At 40.5% G+C, this 22,222-nt stretch overlaps 1 protein-coding gene across 1 annotated transcript in view; it reads left to right on the top strand.

Annotated features, from left to right (window-relative positions):
- The first annotated feature begins 430 nt into the window (after positions 1-430).
- The window catches only part of LOC145342239 (uncharacterized), a 51,467-nt gene continuing 29,675 nt past the window's right edge, over positions 431-22,222 (top strand). The window contains exon 1 of the mRNA XM_080187634.1: positions 431-4,634. Within this exon, the coding sequence (XP_080043760.1) occupies positions 492-4,634 (4,143 nt within the window). The 5' untranslated portion in view covers positions 431-491. The remainder of the gene's footprint in view (positions 4,635-22,222) is intronic.

Below are 22,222 nucleotides of genomic sequence, written 5' to 3'. Positions count from 1 at the left end.
ATACAAAGTTACTTTCAGATGATTCATTTCAAAGATCTCCAGGCAATCTTATTCCTGCACCAACTACTATTATTAAAAAGCTGCCCAAAACACGCAGATTATCTTTGACTAAGATTGCAGTTAGTCCCACAAAATCCTTGTCTTCAGAAAGTCAAAAATTAGGAAACAGACCAGAACGCTTACCAGAAGCAATTCCAAAATCAAAAAAACCTATCACGAAAAAGAAAACCAGTATTTCCAAAAAACCTCCCATTAATCAAAGTGTGGAAAAGTTCCCGGTTTTCCAAAAAGTAAAAGAGATAAAGGTAATAAAAGATGAAAAAACAGAGAAAATTGCTGTCCAAAGCAAACCACATCAAAAACCTACCCATAAGGATTCACTTGATGATAAACCTGACCACAAAGATGATAAATCTGAGGAATCATTCGACGTCTTTGATGAAAAGCTTATAAAATTACTTACTACTCAACTTAAATGTGAAATTTCAGAAATGGTTACAGGGCAAAAAAGGAGGTATACAGAAACATCATTGACTGATGATAAATCCAATACTGAATTAAGTGATTCTTGCCTCGATGTTGTTTCAGAAGATACTACAAAAACTGTTTTAGACCACATCAAAAAAGTAATTGGTCTCTCACTAAATTCATTTGAACAGAATTCTGAATTTGACAGGGAACAATTGTGTGCCGATAAATCATCAGAAACATCGGGCAGTACTTCAGATTTCACTGAGTGTTTTACAAAACTGTTCAATGATATGGCAAGCTCAGTATCTCAATCATGTAAGTTAGGTCTAACTTCACCAGATTTTTTAAATGCTATTTATTATGAAATTAAAAAATCATTAACAGCCTATAAAGAACTAACATCTGAATCAGGGCAAGGAACAAACCAAAACAGAACACCAGCTGATGGAAGAAAGCCCAGCAGCTCATTTGGAGATCAAGTCACAAAACGGCTTCATGAAATATTACAAACAAAAACTGAGATGCTCATCTCTGGTTCTAAAGACTTAACAGAACAGAAGACGACTGACACAGCAAGACGCATGAAAGAGGAACTCATAAAGTTTGCCTTACAACAGCTTTTAAGTGATGAAAAATTTTCCCAGGAAATCACAAGTATTATTGATGGTGAAAGAAAACTGATTTCCTCTCACATAAAGGATCTTGAGGCCATGATTACTCCAGAAGTTTTGCAAGATATTATTTTAAAAACTATTGACATTTTACATGAGAAGATAGATTCCACGTTAAGCTTCATATCACTTGAAAGCGAAATGAATAATGTTTCTCAAGAACTTGTGAATGCAGTTGTTGCAGAGGTAGAAAGGAAGTATGCTTTGGATGATTCATTTGTAGTTCGTTCACATTCAGACACTGGTGATACTTGTCCATTTGTTGCAAAGAAGACAACACAACATACTCCTTTTGCCAGTATGCTTTCTTCAATTTATTTTATAAATGATGTCACTGAGCAAGTCAAGAAAATTCTTTCTGTGAGACCACTGATGCAAACTCAGATAGTTCTCAGAAAGCCCGTGGATTATCAAAACACATTAACCGACGCTGGGACAGAAGATGTTGCATCATATTTTGATTTAATTTCAGTAGACCTTGTCAGATTTATTTTGGAACAAATTCAAAACGTTATTAGTTATTCTGAATCTACAAATGAAATGCAATTGAGCCATTCGCGGACAACAATCAGTGAAATGTCATTTATTGATACTTGCTCAAAGGATACTGCTGCACCAACAATCTGTAGTGAACATTCCTCCAGTAGTTCAAAGACAAGTAAAAAGAGAATATCATTCAGTATACCACAAGAATCTGTTTGTGAAAAAGTATATTCAAGTAGCATTTCATCAATGGCGGATAGTATGACTGAGGAATCATCAGAAGTCTGTTATCATGAGCCAGGTCTAGCTGGCTTAACAAAAATGTCTGAAACATTGATTGAAAATGTAATTAATTCAGTACTCAAGTCTGAGCAATCAAATGAAGAAAGCGGAGTATGTCCATTTGTTAAAGCACGTGTTACACTCAGTGACGATATGGAAAGTAATTTAGTACGTTTCATCTTAGAAGAAAAAAATAAATATCAATGTTCAGAATCTATGGTTTCTGAACCTTCTGACTCATTATCAGATCAAAGAGCTGAAAAACATGTTTCTGGAATGATTGATGAATTTGACACATGTTCCTTACCCTCAAGTGAAAAACAGGTCTGTGGGGAAGCAAAAATGATTTGTGAATATAAGAAACAAGATGCTAAATGCACCTGTTCAGCACCTAAACTGTCTACAAATATTGATGTAATATTGTTACCCCATGTGATGAAGTCTATCACTGAGTATGTAAAGTACAGTATATATCTGAGTCAGTTAGACCGGTTATGTGGGACAAAAGAAGCAGATAAGTTTAAAAATGATATTACCAGACGAGAACTGCAGGATTTCTTCCTGGAACTTGTAACAAAAGAGATAATACAGAAAATTATGGAATGCAAAAAACAGGCTTCATTTTTTGACAAACCGCAATCACAGTATCTAAGTGAAAAAGAAGACATTTGTCAAGATAAGGAAAATGAATTTAGAACTCAATTTCAATCACAATACCCAGAAGAAGAAGAAAGCATATGTCAAGATAAGGAACATGAATATAGAGTTCCTGATGATGTTAGCTGTGATTCAGTATGTCCATTAACTCGAAAAGAGACTGTGACATCATGGCCTGCAATGTCATCAGTTTGTGACACTCAACTTTATGATGACAGCTTTAAGTCAGTTGATGGACTTCATAAAATATTGTGCATGGAAGGAATGAAAAGTCTGTCACAAACTTCAGATTCAGGCTTACTAAAGCCAGAAGTTACATCTGATCAAACTACGCAAACCTCTCAGTTAAATCTGTACTCAGATCCAGTTATTTCAAATACTTACCAAGGATTAGAAAGTAATTTTGAGCCACCATGTGTTTGTCAGCTTGAACCTTCACAAACTGATGTCTGTAAGTTTTCTGGCAAACAGAGCAGCCCATTAATATTTTCTGATAAAGAGAGTGTATGTACACTGTCAGCCATTGAGCCATCAGATTCGAAAATTATAACTTCGTATGATGGACCCTGTACTTGTCCACTACATTCTGATGACAGAAAGCTTTCTGTCTCTTCAGCTGATGAACCACTTTATTCAACAGGGAGCAGTGAAGCAGAAAGTCTAGTACAAACAGTTTTATGTAATATATGGGCTAGTATTCCTTCTGAAAAGCTCCTGTCCTTAGAGGCAGGTGAACATAAATCACATTCTAGTGAAAGTTCTGTTGCACTAGATGATTTGTCTGAGGAGCTGTTGACAGAGGCATTGATTTCCATTTTTTCACAATTAATAGAATCACTTTTTCCTGAACCATCTGAGAAAACAAGTGAGAGTTCACATTCTTCTCAGTTAAATTTGCTTTCAGAAAAAATTGTTTCTGATGTTATGCAAGAATTAAAGTGTTACTCTGAATCTTCAACCTCCTCGTTGCTTATACCTTCATCTACTGAATCATCTGACAAAGATAGCAAACAAATTTCTTTTTTCTGTGATAGTTTAAGGAAACAAAAACCTAGCAAGCTACAAGCTTCTGTAAATATTAGCTCTCGAGGTAAAACTCCTACCATGGCACAAGGATTTGCAGAGAAAAAGCTTTCTTCTTCTTCTTCTTCAACAGAAAGGACGTGTTCCTCAAGCATAAGTAATGATGCAGATAATCTAGTTCAAACAGTTCTAGGTAATATATTATCAAACACAGCTCACAAGAATTCACAAAGCTCCAAGGCCATTCAATGTGAAAAGGCAATCCAACAGCAAACAACAACTCCACATGGCACTGAGTTTTCAAGTGGAAGTTTTCTTTCGCTGGATGAATTCACTGAAGCATTGTCAAAGGAAGATGTGATTAACATTTGTTCACGTGTTGCAAGTACACTTTTGCAGAAATGTCTCACCACACCACCTCAGATAACAAGCTGTTCTCAGTTAAGTTTGCTTTCAGAAAAAATTGTAACAAATATTATTGACGTTTTAAAAGACAGCCCTGAATTATGCAGTTCCTCCCAACGAAAAATTTCATTTACTGTTCCTAGTACAAGTAAGTTAAGCAAAAGAACTGATACAGAACAACCAATTCCTAAAATAGTCGCTTCAGAGCATACAAGCAATATGGTATCTGACTCATCTTCAACTGAAGAAACATCACATACAACTTCAAGTGAAGCAGATAATGTGCTTCGTGAAGCTTTCAGTGAAGACACACTTGGTACAATTTTGGGGACTGATGAAGAAGTAGTCCCCGTGAAGATTGTCCCACGTAAGCGAGAAACACGACTGAAAATAGATCCAGAGCTCGTCTCAGATCATTTGTCTGTTATTGCAATAAAAACCCAGCCAATTGAGTTGCTCCAGGAAATGAGCTTGTTACAAACTGGTCATGACCTGCAAGAACTTCGTACTGCATCTTTGATAAATGTACAACTAGCTCCAAAAGTTGACAGAGAAATGCAGATCAATCATACAACACAACCAATATCTTTGAGAAGAGGTTCTCTGAACACCCATGGGAGATTAAATGTAAAACATAAAGAGGTATGTTCTAAAACAAAAGTTATCTGTTTTTATCATGGTGCCTTGTTTTGCCTTGTTTTGCCTTGTTTCTTCTGTGTACCATTTCCTGATCTGTTTGAGGTTTTTTTCCCAAACTAACAGTTTAAGAATTGTACAATAACAATGTGGCATGACATTTTCCCTCACTTTTCTCTCTTTTTCATTGGGAAAATTACACTTTCTCTGATACCCTGGCCATAGATGGAGAATTATAGAGATAATGTTATCATCTACCCATTTGTCAAGTTGCCTCACCAATGTCACCACAAAATAACAAACTCTGTACCAACATGCGAACATGTACCAAATAAATGAAAATTCTCTCTGAGGCTTCAAGTTGATGCTGAGCCTGATGTTAGGGCAGCCAGGAATGCTGTTGCACATCTCTTTAATCTGCACCTGCACTCACATTTTGTGCTAGATTTTTGGTTGGATAGCTGGGCTGATCATGTAGAGTGTGACTGTGGCAAGAAAATCATAATCAGCCTGTTTTCCAAGGGCATGACTCTCTACTAGTCACTGAGATGGTACAGCTAGAAGAAACTTTCCCCTTCCTGTTTCTTAAGGACAATGTATTATTCTGCTGTTAAGGAGAATCTTGTATTTTTAAACCCACAAAATCCAATTGCTGTTAAAGTCGATAATGGCTGAGATCATTAATAATTTAATTGCTCTTAAGACTGAAGATCAGGGCCCATGATGAAATGTCTGGATTTTCTTTTCTTCTCTTCAGGTATAAATCATAAGATCAGTCAGATGTAATAAATGACCCTTACGTCACTGGGGTATTTTCAACTGTTGGCAGTATTTCACTATACGTAGTCTTAGACTTAGAAGACTTGCCGCTTTTAGAGATGCATGAGGCAGACAAAGCTCATCCTTCTGACTTTTTCATAGGTTGTTTTTCCTGGAACAGGTCACTAACCTGAAACTGGAGGCTGAAGCTCGGAATGTGTCACTCCACAACAAATGTGGCTGGCCTGAGGTCTCTCCTACTCTTACCACCTGCCATAGGTATATTGGGAGGATTTACAGGTTGACAGTCAACCTACAAATGGCTAAGTTTTAAATGTACCTTCCTTGACCATCAAGTTCTGGAATGGGGCTTGAACTTGGAGTTTTTGGCTCAGAGGTTTTATCCACTACGTTAAAAGACATCATCACTATACATGCTAAGGATAGAATTTAGTGGAGCCCATTGGAACAAACAAGATGATGGGCGTACATGGATAATTGTGTGAAAGGCCCCATCAGATTCCCAGCAGCAAAAAAGTGTCTTGTGTTAATTGCATGGCAGGAAGGGCTTAACATGGACTACACACGATTGGTAGTGAGAATCTAATACAAATAGTTAACCCAATTAAAGATAATTTGCATGTAACTCATTGGGAGCACTGCTCAGGTTTTCCTCATAAGATGACCCCCTAAAGGGGTACAGGAGCAGAGAGATTTGGGTGTATATGTGCATTGATCATTGAAGGTGGCAGGATAAATGGAGAGCAGTTAATAAAGCTTCATTAATAGCGGCACAGAATACAACTGCTAAGAAGTTATGCTGAACTTATGTAATACACTAGTTAGATCTCAACTGGAATATTGTGTACATTTCTGGCCATCACATCATAGAAAGCATGTGAATACATGCATGTAATAGCTGTAAGGAACTGATGACCAACAAGGCAGACAAACAAATGGGATAATTGGGGGAAAATAGTTATATATAAGACAGTGATAAGAATGCTTCGCAACCCTATGGAAGCAATTCTCTGACCCCTTCAAGACAGCCCGTGGGAATCCTGATGCCCTGATGAATGGACTGTTGGCCAAAAATCACTAACTAGTGTGAGGGCTGTCAGGATTCACCCAACCCACCCCAATGGCCCCAATCAGGTTCTCACCCAGAGTGAAGGGCAACTCAATAATTAAGCAAACCCGCCGAATTTGAATGGCATTAGTGGGCTTGACAGGCCATTCACCAGTCTCCCACATTTATCTAACTCATCAGCGGGATCAACACCGAGCAGGCTTTACATGTGCTACCTGTTGAGGACCAGATCAGAAACTCCAAGGTATTTTGTGAAGCTTATGAAGTCTAACTAGACCCTCACTTTTACATTGGATTTTGACATTAGTGTGAGCATAAGGTGTTTCACTCCAGGTATGATTCAAGTGACCCACTAAGAAGCTTCTATCAAAACAAATTTTATTTAAGAACAATTAGGATATATAAAGATTTATCATTATTTTTACCAATTAAAATACTTAAACATGACAAAGCATAATTCTTAACAGCTAGCTATCTCTATTGTTTCAATTTAGCAGCATCTCCCACAGGCATGAATCCATTCTTTGGAACCAGTTAGCACAGAAACCGAAAGTGCTTAATTGCATACTAGATTTCCAGCCTTTTGATCCTTCTGGAGAGTGATCCAGACAGCAACTTCCAGAGAAGGCTCCACTCCCAGACAACAGAATCTCAGAGAAAGAGATTTATTTCCTAGCAGATTCCAGTCTCCAGACCTCAGACAGAGCAAGAGATGCAGAGAAAGTGACCTCTCTCCAAAGATCCCAAAAGTGGATTGCCTTGAGTTCTCTGTGAAGGTTTAAGCCTATCATGTCATATGACCTTAATTATAAATCAACTTAATCAAGCCCCACTCTGCAGTATCCTAGGGGAAAACACAAAACAACAGTTCCATACATTAATTCAGATCAAAACAAACACTGCATCAATTAAGATCAATTATGTTGCTGCAGTAACAATACACTGCTGTTGGATCCAGACAAAATGGCTTCAATAAAATGGAAGAGACTAGTGAACACATTCAGCATAGAAACGTGACTAAAATACATTTCTTAAAGGCATAGTATTATCACATACCCACAAGCAGGGACATGGTGTGCTAGATCTCGCAAGCTCATTGGAGCACCTAAAATGCCTCAGAAAAAAGGGGCATCTTTTCCCCAACACCACACAGGCAAGAATGTGACCCGACCTAACCATTTCTCAGCCCCCATTCCCCTTTAAAACCCCTACTCAGCCCCCCTTCGCCCTCAGACTCCAAGTAGCCCCCCTTCAGGCCAAGCACCTTGGCAGTGTCAACAGTGCACATTGGCAGTATCAACAGTGTACCATGGTACTGATACCCTGGCCTGTTGCCTTGAGCCCCTAGAGGGCTTGAGAGGTAGATCCAATGGCTATTTTCTCTCAGGCTGCAGAGTACATGTCCTTCAAGTGCCTTGGTGGTTGGATAGGCTGGGAACAATGGGTTAACCTCACCACACCCCGCCGAGATGTGGGTGTCAAGGCTGGATTGCCCCTTCTAGCCCTGGCAGATCACCCCTGGCATGGTGATTTTAGACAGATCCTGTGAACAATATCTGCTTTCCTGTCTGTCAGCTGTGAAAATTCTGAAGTGGCTGGGTCATTTTAATCTCCATGCCACCAGTCACCTGGCAGGATTTCAAATCTTTGAAGCACTTCATTCTGCAGAAGAGATTTTGCTTTCTCCCTGTCAGAACCTGCAGGTGTGAGCAGACCCCTTTGAAGTCCTTTGACAGAGAGGAGGTGTCAATTTCACCTAACTAGAGGTGGAAGGGTTGCTTTTATTCTGCACACCTGTGTACTCAGCCCCAATGTATCCACACATTGATTTGAAGTTGCTGAGGCTTCCTAGCAAGCTAAAATTGTTGAAACCCTCTTCATTGCACTCTAATTCAATGTGCAGTACCCCCTAAAAGATTTAACTGCCAGCTCATTGGATTTCTATCATCCTCGAGCCATCTGTGTTTATTTTTATTCATGTCATCATTGAAGCCACTTCAAGTGCCCCATCCATCCTGACCACAATGTTGACAGAGTCTAAGTCTGATTGACAGCCTGTGGTTTCGCTTCCTCTTTTGTAAACCCCAATTATTTTGAAAAAAATCACAGGCTATTCAATGACGGGGGTACCATTTTATTTTTGGGGGGAGGAGGTCCTATCTCTGAGTTGCCCTTTAAAAGGGCCCTTTAAAAAGATCTTGACACACCGGGCTGGCCAGCGGTTTGCTCAAAATGAATTAATTAGTATCTTTCAGGTGGGTGAATCCCATCTGAAAGTTGTTGTCAATGCCAGCACAAAACACTCCCTTTTTCCTCCCAGCGTGGCACTTAGTCCCAAAATGGGAGAGTCAGGCCCAATGACCTCAGGACTCCTACTGCCAGAAAACCTGCACTTCTAGGTTGAACTTAAATGCCCCACCATGATTGGCCCAATGTGATCATGTGACTCCATGTTAACTCACCCTTTGAAGGGGCATGCTACCTTATCACTCCCCTTTTAAGTCCTTAATTAATTTGCAGTAACAACAAAATTATTAATAACATTGTTACAGCAAAAGAGGGAAACTTAACATAGTCTTTTACAAATTCTATCTAGAGACTTTCTAATTCTTTGAGAACATTGTAATTCCTTAGCAGAGGCTTCACGAGTCGAGGTAGTTTCGTCTTGAACAACAGCAGGAAGGCTTTCAGTTTGCGAAGCTCCTTTATTGTAAACAACCTCTCCATTCTCACCAGAATGTTACTCGACGCCTCCTCAGAGTTGTTTGATTCAATTCCTCTGGCAATCACTGCAGCTTCACTATGTTGTTTGTCCATCGTCATCGATGAGGACCTCAACACCATTAGTCATTTTGAGGCTGGTTGCGGTGTGTCCAAAGATGACTGATCAGGCCAATTCGGGCACGGAATGTCCTGGCACATATTGGACAGACTTGTGTAGACACTGTAGTTGTTGCGCTGGTGGCTCTGGACTTGCGCAGCTCGCGCTTAAGTTGTGCTTCAGCAATACACCTTGGTTCGTGAGCTTGACACCCTTTGTGGATGAGGCAGCACCAGGTAGGGCAGTTTTGTGCCAACATTTCCCAGATGGTTGTGTCAATGTCAAGTGACTTCAGGGAGGCTTTGAGTGTGTCTTTGAAACGTTTCTTCTGCCCTCCATGCGAGCGTTTCCCAGCAGAGAGTCCCCCAAAAAGGAGTTGCTTGGGTATGCGCTCGTCTGACATACGGATGACATGACCTGCCCACCGGGTCTGTGTTCTCATCAGCAGTGTGTGGACTGACGGTAGACTTGCTCTAGAGAGAACTTCAGTGTTTGGTACTTTGTCTTGCCATCGGATGCGTAATATTCTGTGAAGACAAGTCATGTGGAAATGATTGAGCTGTCTTGCATGCCTTCGATACACAGTCCACGTTTCACAGGCATACAGGAGGGTAGTGAGTACCAAGGCGCTGTGGACCTTCAGTTTTGTTGCTGGGCTGACTCCTTGACATTCCCATACAGTGTAGCGCAGTCCACCAAAAGCAGAACTTGCCTTTGCTATTCTGCAGTAAACTTCTGCATCAATAGTCACTGCTTGGGAGAGGGTGCTGCCAAGATAAGTGAGCTGGTCCACTGTCTGTAGTTTCTGCCCTTTGATTGTGATTATGGGTTCTGTGTATGTTGCATGAGGAGCAGGCTGGTGCATGTCTTCGGTCTTTTTAATGTTGATGGTGAGTCCAAAGTTGTCACAAGCCATAGAAAATTTGTCCCTACTGACTTGCATCTCTGGCTGTGAGCCAGCGTACAGGGCGCAGTCATCAGCAAAGAGGAAATCTCTCAGAACAGTCTCCTTCACTTTGGTGATGGCTTGAAGTCTCCTCAGATTGAAAAGCTTCCCATCCACTCTGTACTTGAGGCTGATTCCAGCAACACTATCCTGGAAGGCATCATTCAGCATGGCAGTAAATATCATGTTAAACAGTGTGGGTTCGAGCACACAGCCCTGTTTGATGCCATTGGTGACTGGGAATGCCTCAGAGGATTCTCCGCCATCCAGTACTCTGGCCATCAAGCCATCATGGAACTGGCGTACCATCTGAATGAATTTGGGGGGGCAGCCAAACTTTGACATGATCCTCCACAGGCCTTGTAGGCTTACAGTATCGAAGGCTTTCACGAGGTCAACAAAGGTTGTGTAGAGCTCGCGATTCTGCTCCTGACACTTCTCCAGAAGTTGGCATGCAGCAAAAATCATGTCAGTAGTCCGACGACCTTTGCGGAAGCCACACTGTGACTCTGGAAGCAGGCCAAGCTCCAGTTGAGTGACCAGACAATTCAGCAGGACTCTTGCGAGGGTTTTTCCTGTGATGGAGAGCAGCGAGATTCCTCGGTGGTTGTCGCATACTTGCCGATTGCCCTTCCTCTTGTAAAGGTGTACGATGGGAGCATCTTTAAGTTCCTGAGGAATGGATCCTTGCTTCCAAAATGACTGGAACAACTCGGTGAGCTTCTCGATAAGTGCAGGACCAGCAGCTTTATAGATCTCTGTGGGTATGCATCTGCCCCTGGGGCTTTGCCCCTGGGGCTTTGCCACTGGATAGCTGGCTGACACCTTTCATAACTTTGACTACTACCGGTGGGTCATCCATGGTGTTGTTGATATCAACCTGGGGAATCCTGTCTATTGCCTCATCGTTAATAGGTGACGGTGGGTTGAGGATGGCTTCAAAGTGTTCAGCCCATCTCTCCAGGATCTGAGTCTTCTCTGTAATGAGAGTTGTACCATCTGTACTCAGGAGGGGGGAGCTCCCGAGAGCTTCACTAACAGGTGTAGCAGGGGGGCTGTCTTCTCACTTAGTACAGTGTGTGGGACTCTTCTGACTGGGTGGTCCACATGCTTTTACATCAACTACATATGACACTGGACCTGTCTTTGCCACAACCATCCCAGGCATCCAATTTGGATCAGCATTGAAATTTCTTACATAAACTAAATTGTTTACCTAAAAAGTCCTCTCAATCTTAGTGGAGTCATGATATAGAATCATAAAATGCCTACTGTGCAGAAGGAGGTCTTTTGGCCCATGGAGACTGCACCAATAACAATCCCACTCAGGCCCTTTCCACATAACCCCAGGTATTTACCCTGCTAATCCCAGTGACAAGGGGATTACATTGCCCATAAGGGACAATGTAACATGGCACATGTTTAGACTGTGGAAGGAAGCCAGAGCACCCTGAGGAAACCCACGCAGACACAGGGAGAATGTGCAAACTCTACACAGGATCCCTGGTGCTGTGAGGCAGCAGTGCTAACCACTATGCCACCATCTCTAGATATCTATGCATTCTGTTTTGCCTCCAACCTTGTTAAGTTTGCAAATATTAAATCAAGTCTTGTCCAAAGATGTCTTCCCGTGAGCAATTCCTGTTGTGGCATGAGGAGTTCTTCTGTACGTTAGTAGCAGGTCAGTAGAAGTTGTAAAGGTGCAGAGGCCTTTTATTTTGGTTTAAACATCTGGATCAGCTTTTCAGCTAACTCATTTGATGTCGGGTGATAGGGGACTGTTCCAAAATGCTGTATCCCATTAGTTTGCATAATATTAAAATTTGTCACTTGTGAATGAAGTCCCATTGTCAGAGACCAGCACTTCAGGCAACTCAGGTGTGGCAAATGTGTGCCCTAGTTTATCAGTTGTGGTTAAGGAGATCTTCATCTCATGAATGTGTAATCATTTAGTGTAAGCATCAATAATGAGAAGAAACATGCAGGAATCTGCAAAATCAACATGGAGTCACACCTTTGGCAGACCTGGCTATTTCCATAGGTGCAGAAGAGGTGAGGGCAGTAAACTTTGCTGGACTGGACACTGGTCATCTGGGTCACAATGCATAACTTTTTCATTTTCATTATGCCGGGATATACACGGTGCAATTCTTGTGAGAGCATCATCCAAGCAGGAACAGGAATGACCACCTTGGCTCCCCACTATAGTGCTCCGTCCTCACAACTCAGCTCACTCTTCCAGATTTGGAAATGTCAGAATTGTACAGAATTGTTGTGATGCCAACAGTGAAGGACAATTTGTTTGACTTCAGGTAAATTGGGGTTCCTTTGGGTCTATAACTTGATTTATCAGGACAATACAGGTAATTTGTCCAGAAAGTTAAAAATAATTACAATTTCTGGGGGTACTGGTAGCATTGGAATATTTTGTGGCAAAGGAAGGTGGCAGTGGGGAGCTTTATGTTGGAATGTGTAGTTGCATGCTGCTAACAGTAGAACCCAATGTTGGACCTTCGCTGAAGCAATGGGGGGAATGGCTTTGATCTTTCTGAACAAACCTAAAAGGGGTTTATGGTCAGTAATTATCATAAATGTACTGATGAAATTTTTTTATCCCATAAATCATAGCCAAGCCTTCCTTTTCGAACTGAGAATAGGTCCTCTCAGCGTCTGAGGCAAAAGTGATAAGTCTCTCTAATCCATCCTCACATCTGTGGGACAATAATGCTCTTATTCCATAGGGCAAGTAGTCATAGGTAAGCGCTATTTCTTTTGTGGGATCAAAATGGACCAAGAGGCTTGAAGGCTGCAATGTAATTTTAACCTGCTCAAATGCTTCCTTTTTATGCTCATTCCAATGCCGCCTTTGCTACTTCCTGCATGTAAAGATGCCAGCAATGTGGACAGGGTTGGGGATAAATCATTCATAGTAATTCACCGTCGCTAAGAATGATTTCTGGGTGGTGGTACTGCTTAGACCACCTTACCTTCTCCTCCATTGGACACAGCTTTTCAGCATCATCCTTGAATCCTAAGTATGTTACTTTGTGGGCTCGGAATTATAATTATCTCTCTTGAGCCTTACCCCTTGTTGATGGGGTTTTCTTTGAGGCTGTATATTACTAAACTTAAGCTAAATAGAGAGACTCATGAAACTCAGTGTACTGATTTTAAGATGTGACTTTATGAACCAGACAGTCGAATGGAAGAATAATGTAAAGCAACCCAAGACTCTAGGTAGAGAATGCAGGCAGCCCAATATCACTCTGAAAAATAATGCCTCCACGAGGGCAATTTTCAAAATCATATTTCCCACCTTTCCCATCAGCATTATCCAATAAACATTAAAACAAATCAGCCAATAACAATTTAGATCCCGACCTCATGGGATCTTATTGGTCCTTAATTTTGAATGTTCCCTTCTATTGGTTGTCCAGTAATGCAGGATGCTGAACAGTGAAATGGGAGGATGATTTTCACAGACTCAAACCCAAGTGACTCTCAATCGACACTGAGAAATTTCTTATGTCAGCCTTGCACCTGTGTTTTCAGCTTTGAGCTATATAGTTCGATTCATCAATCTGGCATTGATAGTCCAATAATTGCTGATAAAATGACCACATTCAGTAGAAATATTGTCCCATGGAATGCAGGTCCAGAGTGCAATCTTATCCCATCAAACCCTACTTACCTTGCTGTTGGCTGAAAGCAAACCTCATCCATTTTATAAATTCAAAATACAAATTTTAAATGAGGAATACTTGCTATTCTGTGATGACAGCTCTTTTCAGCACTTTCTATAGTATAAGATCATTCATTCTTAAGTCAGTTTTGTGTTAATGTTTTCAAACCATGATTACGTGTTTTCTCTTCACCTAATTTAATCCTGTTACATCAATCCCCCCTCCAATTTGCCAAGACCAACTAAGGCCACTAAATAGATATATCTTACTAACTAATTTTGGTCCTTAAAAGATGAGTTGGTTTCTGGGGTCCTCTTTTCCTTACCTTGACTGCCATCAGTGATGCTATACTTCTCATGGACTTAGAAAGTCATGCATGCCCACATTTGATCAGCTATACAATTACTACAAACACTAGGATCACAATAAAAAGTAATATAATTCCTTACAGGATCAATATTCCCAAAGAGCCTTTCCAGCCTGAGTGCCAACCACCTAAAGTAAATGGTTCTGGGCTGTTGAGTTTCTCCAACTGTTCATGTGTACAACCAAATTAGTAATGTTGACTGAACTGTCTGGTATGTAAGTGCAACATTCTGATCCAATTATGGCACCTGTCCCTCCCCTTGCTGCCAATATGTAATCCTATGCCATTCTATGTTCTCTGTATGCATGGCAACCATCTCACCATTGATCTTTGTGAGAGCAGTTGCTGTATCATTGGCAACTTGTTTCAAATGGAGTACACAATTATAATCTTTTGCATTGTTCTAACCACTCCATATTGGGAAAACATTATGCCAAAAAATCATTCTCTCTCTGTCATAGCTCACCAACGTCTTGGTAGGCAAGGGATTTATTTATGTATGGAAGTTTCTCCAAGGTAACAATATACCTTCCATCCAACAGGAAGCCAAGCATAGGCTCTATCGCCACAAATCCAATGTACTATTAAAAGTTGGATATGTGTTAGCTCCACTAAAGCATTACAATGTATTACATGGCTGGTCATTACTGGGTGGACTCAGGCAGAACATACTCCTTGGGTTTACTGTATAATCACATTCGCTTACACTTAAACTTTCCCCTGAACCTTCCAAATTCTCTGTGCAATAGACCTCTCGGTTTTGATGCTGGCTGCTCTAAAACTAAGCTAGGAGCTGATCTTATTAAATTATAAACAGGTGTGTATCCCTTCATATAGCTTACCTTCCTGCACAGGCCTCACTGTCGTGAAACTCCCCCCTTATTTCCCAACTTGAAAATCCTGGTATGTAATGTCCTTATGTGTGTGCCAAATTTCAGTATTAACCTGCGTTTTCTGAGGAAGATGTTGAATGATCTTAGATGCTGATCCCATTTGAGCCAATATCTGCATTTTCAGTACTAGAAGAATAGAAACACATACATGCATTATAACAATTGCCATAATTCTCCCTTCTTACAAGTCATGACTGTTGATCAATGTTGAACAAGCAAAATGCAATTATCTTGCGTTACAATGACAGTATACTTGATGTGGTCTTTTCATCATCTACGTTGAGTGTAGTCCCATTGTTCTGCTACTGGGGAGCAGTCTTGAACTTTAGTTGTCTTCTTTTTCAAGAACTCTCACAATTCTATAAAATTTAATTAGGATGCCTTGTGGTATTGTTAGTTCCTTATCAATTCAATCATTTTTAGCTCTTCCCCTTGATATCCCCCTGATTATTTTGCGCCATTATCTGACTTACCTAGTTGCTAATCTATAATTTCAAATTACTCCAGCAAAGTTCTCAAGCTACTACAAGAGCCATTATTATCCCCTGTTCAGTATGATTATGAATCCATTGGGGTAATCTACTGATACTTACCATTTCATATGGTTTTAACTGATTCAGGTGTTGCCACTGTGGCCCAGGCTTCTCATCAATGAGCGCACATGTTTGTCCTGTAATGATCACATCATAAGGGCCTTCCCACTTGACCCCCCCCCCGCCAGCCTTTTTCTATCTGTCATGAATTTCACCATTAGCTTATCCGCTGGTATAGATAACTTAGGAGTGTTCTCCTCTGCTAGTTTTGTCCAGTCTCTTTGCTGCTGCTGGGTAACCATCTGTCTTTTAAGAGAATGTAAATGATCAATTGAGTCTCTCATGCACTGAAACACTGCTCCTTGGCTGATTTCAAGTTCTCCTCTGCGGGTTAAATTGAGTAGCTTCCTGTCATGACGATATTACAGGCAAAGCCCGCACCCAATTGTTCCTTCTTCTAAATGGCCTTAGCTAGACTGTTTTTCAATGTCCTGTTTATCTGTTCTCCCATTCCTGTGGTATGGTATGTGAAATCTTTGCTTTACTCACAACATTTTACAGATCTCTCTTAAAACTTCCTCCGTGTGCTTCTTGATCTGAATCTAACTGAAGAGGCACTCCCCACCTAGGTATTGTCTCATTTGCTAATATCAAAGCCACTGTTTTGGCTATAACATCTCTACATTGGAGTGCTTCTACCCACCGGGTAAGCTGATCAATGATTACCAGGCAATAGGTCTTCCCTTGCATTCTGGGGAAGGGCTGTGAAAATCCATCTGTAAATTCTCCCACAGTTCTTAAGACCCTGGCTGATTCCCCATCTTGACCCTGCATGGACGATCTGATTCCACTAGGATGCACAGTAGGCACCTTTGACAATATCTTGCCACGTCTCTTCCCATATTCTTCCACCACCAACATCCCCTTATCAAATTGTACACGCGGTCTCTACTCCTGTATACTAATCCATGATATGCCTCCAGTAAGGTCTATTGTATTACTTCTGGAGCTATTATTCTGTCTTCTTTTCTCCATACGCCATCTTGGCCTTCCTGTCTTTCACATTTCTCCGATTCCTGTCTCTGTTCCTCTGATGCCTGTTCCTGTCTTTGTTTCACATCTATGTCTGTGAATTCCATGACTTGCGCTGTTTGAATTCCTTCAGGGTTCTGTTCTAACAGCTCTCTCACAGTTTCATCTGCCTAATCATTTCCCTGCTAGGCTTGCGTTATAATTCTTGTGTGTGCCTGTGCCTCTATTACTGCTGCTTTTAAAGGACTATGGAGCTCTTGAAATAAATTCCTGAGCATCCCGCATTTGGGGACTTCGCACACCTGAAGTGCAAAGGGCTGGCCTCATTCTGGGTGAACCATTTGTTTGATCATGGTTTCACTCCTGCCAGGTAAGTATTGGTTAAAGCTAGCAACTCTGCCACTTGTACTGAATTACTCGCTGGGATTTGTTCTCCTGCAATCACTGTTCCTTCGCTATTCACCACCGCCCATGCTTTGCGGGGTTTGTAATTAACATATTTTCTGGCTCTATCATATACAGATTAATCACTCCTTTCCCTGTGAGTGGTTCCTCTGCTAGCCCATCACTTGATCCTGTCACTTCCACTACACATTCATGCTTTGTTCCTTGCACTGCAGGATTTTCTCTTACATTTCTGCTGATCTCTACACGTTTCTCTCCTGGCAAGAGAAGTAATACCCCACTGGTCTTAATCTGTCTGCATATTTTTGGGTTACTACCACAGTTTGCAGTACATTGTTCTCTTGACATCTGACAATCCCAAGGCATGTTTACCATGGCCTGTTTTAAATTGGAAAAGCCTGCTCCTCTGGGTTTCCCCATTCTATTTTCTCATTCCTAGCTTTTCCTCCCTTAATGAGTTCCTGTCAAGATTTGCAAGTACGGCATATTATTCTACAAAATTCCTACAGTAATTAAAATGCCCCAATATTTGTCTTGCCTCTTTCCACTGAGAAGTCTTTGAACCTGCTTCTGGTCCTCTGGGACTTCTTTTTTACTGAATTCTATAACATAATAACATCTTTGAAACAGAAATCAAACCTTTCAATTTGATTCCAAGTAGTAACTTATTTTGATTGGTCATTCTTTATCTTAAATGGTATCATTTGGTTAAGGTAGCTTGCTTAACAGCACATTTTCTATGCCAGAATTGTCTCACATTCAGAAAACAGTGTAGTGGCCTTTCAACTGTTCATTAGTGTCTATCTTATCTTTTTTTTAAAAAAAGAACTTGTTCCTTCATCCGTATCTATCACCTAAACTGTATTTTACTTTTTAGAATCCCTTTAAATGTCTCTTTTTTATTACCATTGTTGTTCTCTGTACCCAGCAAATGAATCCCACCTAGTCTGTCCTACTCTGTTTATTATCTCTGACTTTTTATTACCCTGTTCACCTCCCACATCTCTTCTGTACATCACAGATATGTTCCTTTCCTTTAATCTTCATTTATTCCACTGGATTATTTCCCTCATCTTCTGTTATAATAATCTGTCAATCATTAAACACACACTCCCATTCTACCTTATGGAACTCTTCACTAAATGCTCTGTCTCCCCCTCCGCTGGATTTTGATTTAAACTAATAATTTTTACTATATTTAAGATCTACAAATGAATTTTTGAATGCCTTAATGTTACTGCAAAATCTTAAAACACAAAGATCCATTCTGTCTGGGACAGAATGGGTTAACTCTCTACTTGTTTCAAAAAGGAGACCGTAGTACATTTTCTCAAATGGACATCATCATGTAAAAACTCCGTATTTTCTGAACCAAATTCTAAACTTTATCTTTTCATTGTTAATCATAATCACTTTTAAATATCCAAATTCTCAATCATACCTGCTAGACTAAGACTATCATATTAATTTCACTATCTTATTTTCCTTATAATTTCCAAACACAATTCTGACTACCTTCCAGATTAATGTAGACATAAATACTCTCTCCAAAAATAGCAGAGCTCAAATCTCTGTCAAGTTATTTTCCTCTTTTTTAAGAATGACCTTGGCCATCAACCATTCTCAAAATTAAGGAATTTCAAGACCCCATTTGATTTTAAAGTGTCTGCATCAATCCCATTAAAAACACTTTACAATTTACCTGCAATTCTCAAGCATCCACATGAGGATGCTCCAAACTGTTTAATCTGCACTCTTTCTTTGTATGTCACAGTTTGAGTACTGTTCATGCTCTCTTTTTTTTAACCCCTTGAGTCCTTCCACCCCCTCCACAGGGATCTCTTGTGCTCTCTCTCGAGTGCTTTCATTTTTCTCTTAAGCAATCCTTAATGCAACTTCTCTGTTTAGCTGATAATGTCCATCACCTCTTGGTGCAGCTCTCTCTCTCACTCTCTTAGGTGCTTCCTAGGGCGAAGCAATCTGGGGTCTTATTCACTCCTGTTCCTTCGTATTGAGTGCCCCTAATTTCTCATGTCTACCCTACCGCACGCTGTTGTTGCTTCACTGTGCAGAGAAGTAGCATGTGTCCATTCATGCCTCCCGCACTACCACCACCACCACCCCCCCCAACTTTTAGTGCAGTTTAGTACCACTGCATATCACAACCCCTAACATCAATCCAGTCTTGATGGCCTGACAGGGACTCCTGTAACTAATTGGTGTGGTCAGTATAAAAATATATTTACCCCTACTTAGGAGACATGTCCTGCCACCTGAAGATAGTGACGTCCGCAGTGCCAAATTGTTGATGGGATTTTCTTTGAGGCTATATACTGCTAAACTTAAGCTAAGTACAGAGACTCATAAAATGTGATCTTGTTAACCAAACAAACGAATAGGAGAATCCCAGTTCTCCAGGTAGAGAATGCAGGCAGCCCAATATCACACTGAAAAACAATCCCTCCACGAGGGCAATTATACATTTTCAAAATCAAAGTCCCCATCTTTCCCGTAGGTATTATCCAATAAACATTAATAGAAATCAGTCAATAATCATCTCTGACACCAACTCCTGCCAATAACAGTTTACATCCTGACCTCATGAGATCTTATGTCATTAATTTTGGATGTCAGCTTCCCTTGGTTGTCCAGTAACTTAGGATGCTGGACGGTGAAATGGGAGAATGATTCCCACAGACTCAAACCCACGTGACACTTGTCCGACTCTGAGAAAATCCTTACATCTGCCTTGCACCTGTATTATCAGTTTTGAGCTATATCGTTCTATTTATCAAACCGGCACTGATAACTGTTTTGTTCCCAACAACTGTAGATAAAGTGGCTGCATTCAGTGGAACTATTGTCTCACAAAGATGCGAGCCGTGTCTGCTACCTCATCCCATTAAATCCAGCTGTATCTTGTTTATGGCTAAAGTTTCACAAAATGTTATCTAAAAGTAAACTGCATCCATTTTATAGATTCAAAAACACATTTTAAATAAGGAATACTTGTTATTCAGTTGGAGCTGTCTTCCATAATGACAACTCTTGTCAGTGCTTTCTATAGTCTAAGATCATTCATTCTTAAGTCAGTGTTGTGTTAATATTCTCAAACTGTGATTATGTATTTTCTATTAGCCTAATTCAGTCTTCCTATGTCACCCCTGCATTTTACAATCTTTTCAACACTTCCTTCAAATTTGCTAAGTGTCCTTCTTTAGAAGTTCGTTAATACATCTTCTAAATAAAAAACTACTTTCCATAGTACGTTGGAATCTGGCACATACCAAAGATACTCCAAATGGTAGCCAAATTTATTGATATAAGCCTTTGTGAGTGTTGATTGTTACAAATTCCCTGGATTTCTCATCTAACTGTATCTGCTGATATAGATTTGTATAAGTCAACCTTCCAGCTAAGTTGGCATAAAGGTCTTCAGTTTTCAGTACAGGGTATTGATCCAGTTTTGCTGCTTTGTTACCTTATAGCTTCTTTTTATCCTAACAGTCCTGTCCAGCTTAACCACTGGAATGGTGGGGGCAGCCCAGTCAGAAAACTGCACAGATTTAATTATTTCCAGCTGCTTGAGCTCAGCTTCTACTTTTTTGTATAAAAATAGGGCCTGGACAGGCTCTGTAGAACTTGGCTGTTGACTCAGGATCAAATAGATGTTTGCCTTGATACCCTATATCTTGCCCAGTTTGTTTTGAAATACTTCCTCAACATTTCATGAAAGTTGCCTTCATTAATGCTGAAGAACTCCAACCAATTTAATCAGATCAGATAGAATCCATCTCAGCCCATGAGTCTTGGCCCTTGCTCCTTGACCATGATGATAGGTAACTGAGCTGATTGATGTTGGTAGGTTACTGGTGCTGCTGTGGTATCTTCAACAATTCTCCAGTATACATGGCCGTTGTGCTTTTTAATTTCAAGGACTGTATCTTACCCTTGCAAATACGAATATATCGACTCTCCTACAACAGTGCCAGTGGCCCCTATATCCACCTCCTTTCTTAGTGGGCAAATGTTCATTGTTAGCACATTTACAAGTGGAGCTGACGTGTTCACTTTAATACTGTTTAATCTTGTAAACTTCAGATTCTTCTTTGGAGTCATTTTCTAAATTATGCACCGGAGTTGTAGTTTTTTTAATTATCCCTTGATAGGTTCTGTTTGGCTTTGCTTTTAATCCTAATATGCCCCTTTCTGTTACTAGCCAAACATGTTACATCTTTAAACTTACATTGCTTTTGAGTGTGCTTTCCCCAACACTGGTAGTATTCTTCTAAGTTCTTGGTCTGCAGATCTGACTTCCTGTATCCTTGTGCCCTGTCTTGCTGTGTGCTGTTCAGGTCATGGCTTTCAATGCCTTCCCCTGGTGCCATGGCTCCCTGAGGTTTTCCGCCAAGTTAGCTGACATTGTCTACTTGCATTCTTTGTCTCTGCTAATAGTTTTTTTCTATATGGTAAGATTGTTCAAACCACAAAATTATCTCTTCACATATTGTTTAGTGTTCTCATTGCTCAGCTAACTTCCTTTGCCATGCCATGAACATTACTATCATCTCCTCTGGATTGGGGTGGCATGGTGGCATAGTGGTTAGCATTGCTATCTCACAGCTCCAGGGACCTGGGATCAAATCCTGGCTTAGGTCACTGTCTGTGTGGAGTTTGCATTTTCTCCCCATGTCTGCATGACCAAAGATATGCGGATTAGGTGAAGTAGCCATGCTAAATTGCCCCTTGATATCAGGAGGATTATCTACGGTAAATGCATGAAGTTATAGAGATAGGGCCTGGGTTTGATTTGATTTGATTTATTGTCACATGTATTAGTATACAGTGAAAAGTATGTTTCTTGCACGCTGTATAGACAAAACATACCATTCATAGAGAAGGAAATGAGAGAGTGCAAAATGTAGTGTTACAGTCATAGCTAGGATGTAAGAAAGATCAACTTAATGTAAGGTGGTTCCATTCAAAAGCCTGATGGCAGCAAGGAAGAAGTTGTTCTTGAGTCAGTTGGTACGTGATCTCAGACTTTTGTATCTTTTTCCTGACA

The sequence above is a fragment of the Carcharhinus amblyrhynchos genome, chromosome 4 (genome assembly GCF_965287045.1).
Source record: "Carcharhinus amblyrhynchos chromosome 4, sCarAmb.v2.hapA, whole genome shotgun sequence".
In the NCBI taxonomy this organism is placed as follows: domain Eukaryota; kingdom Metazoa; phylum Chordata; class Chondrichthyes; order Carcharhiniformes; family Carcharhinidae; genus Carcharhinus; species Carcharhinus amblyrhynchos.
The sequence above is the reverse complement of the archived record's forward strand: the minus strand, read 5'-3'. Positions and strand labels throughout refer to the sequence as shown.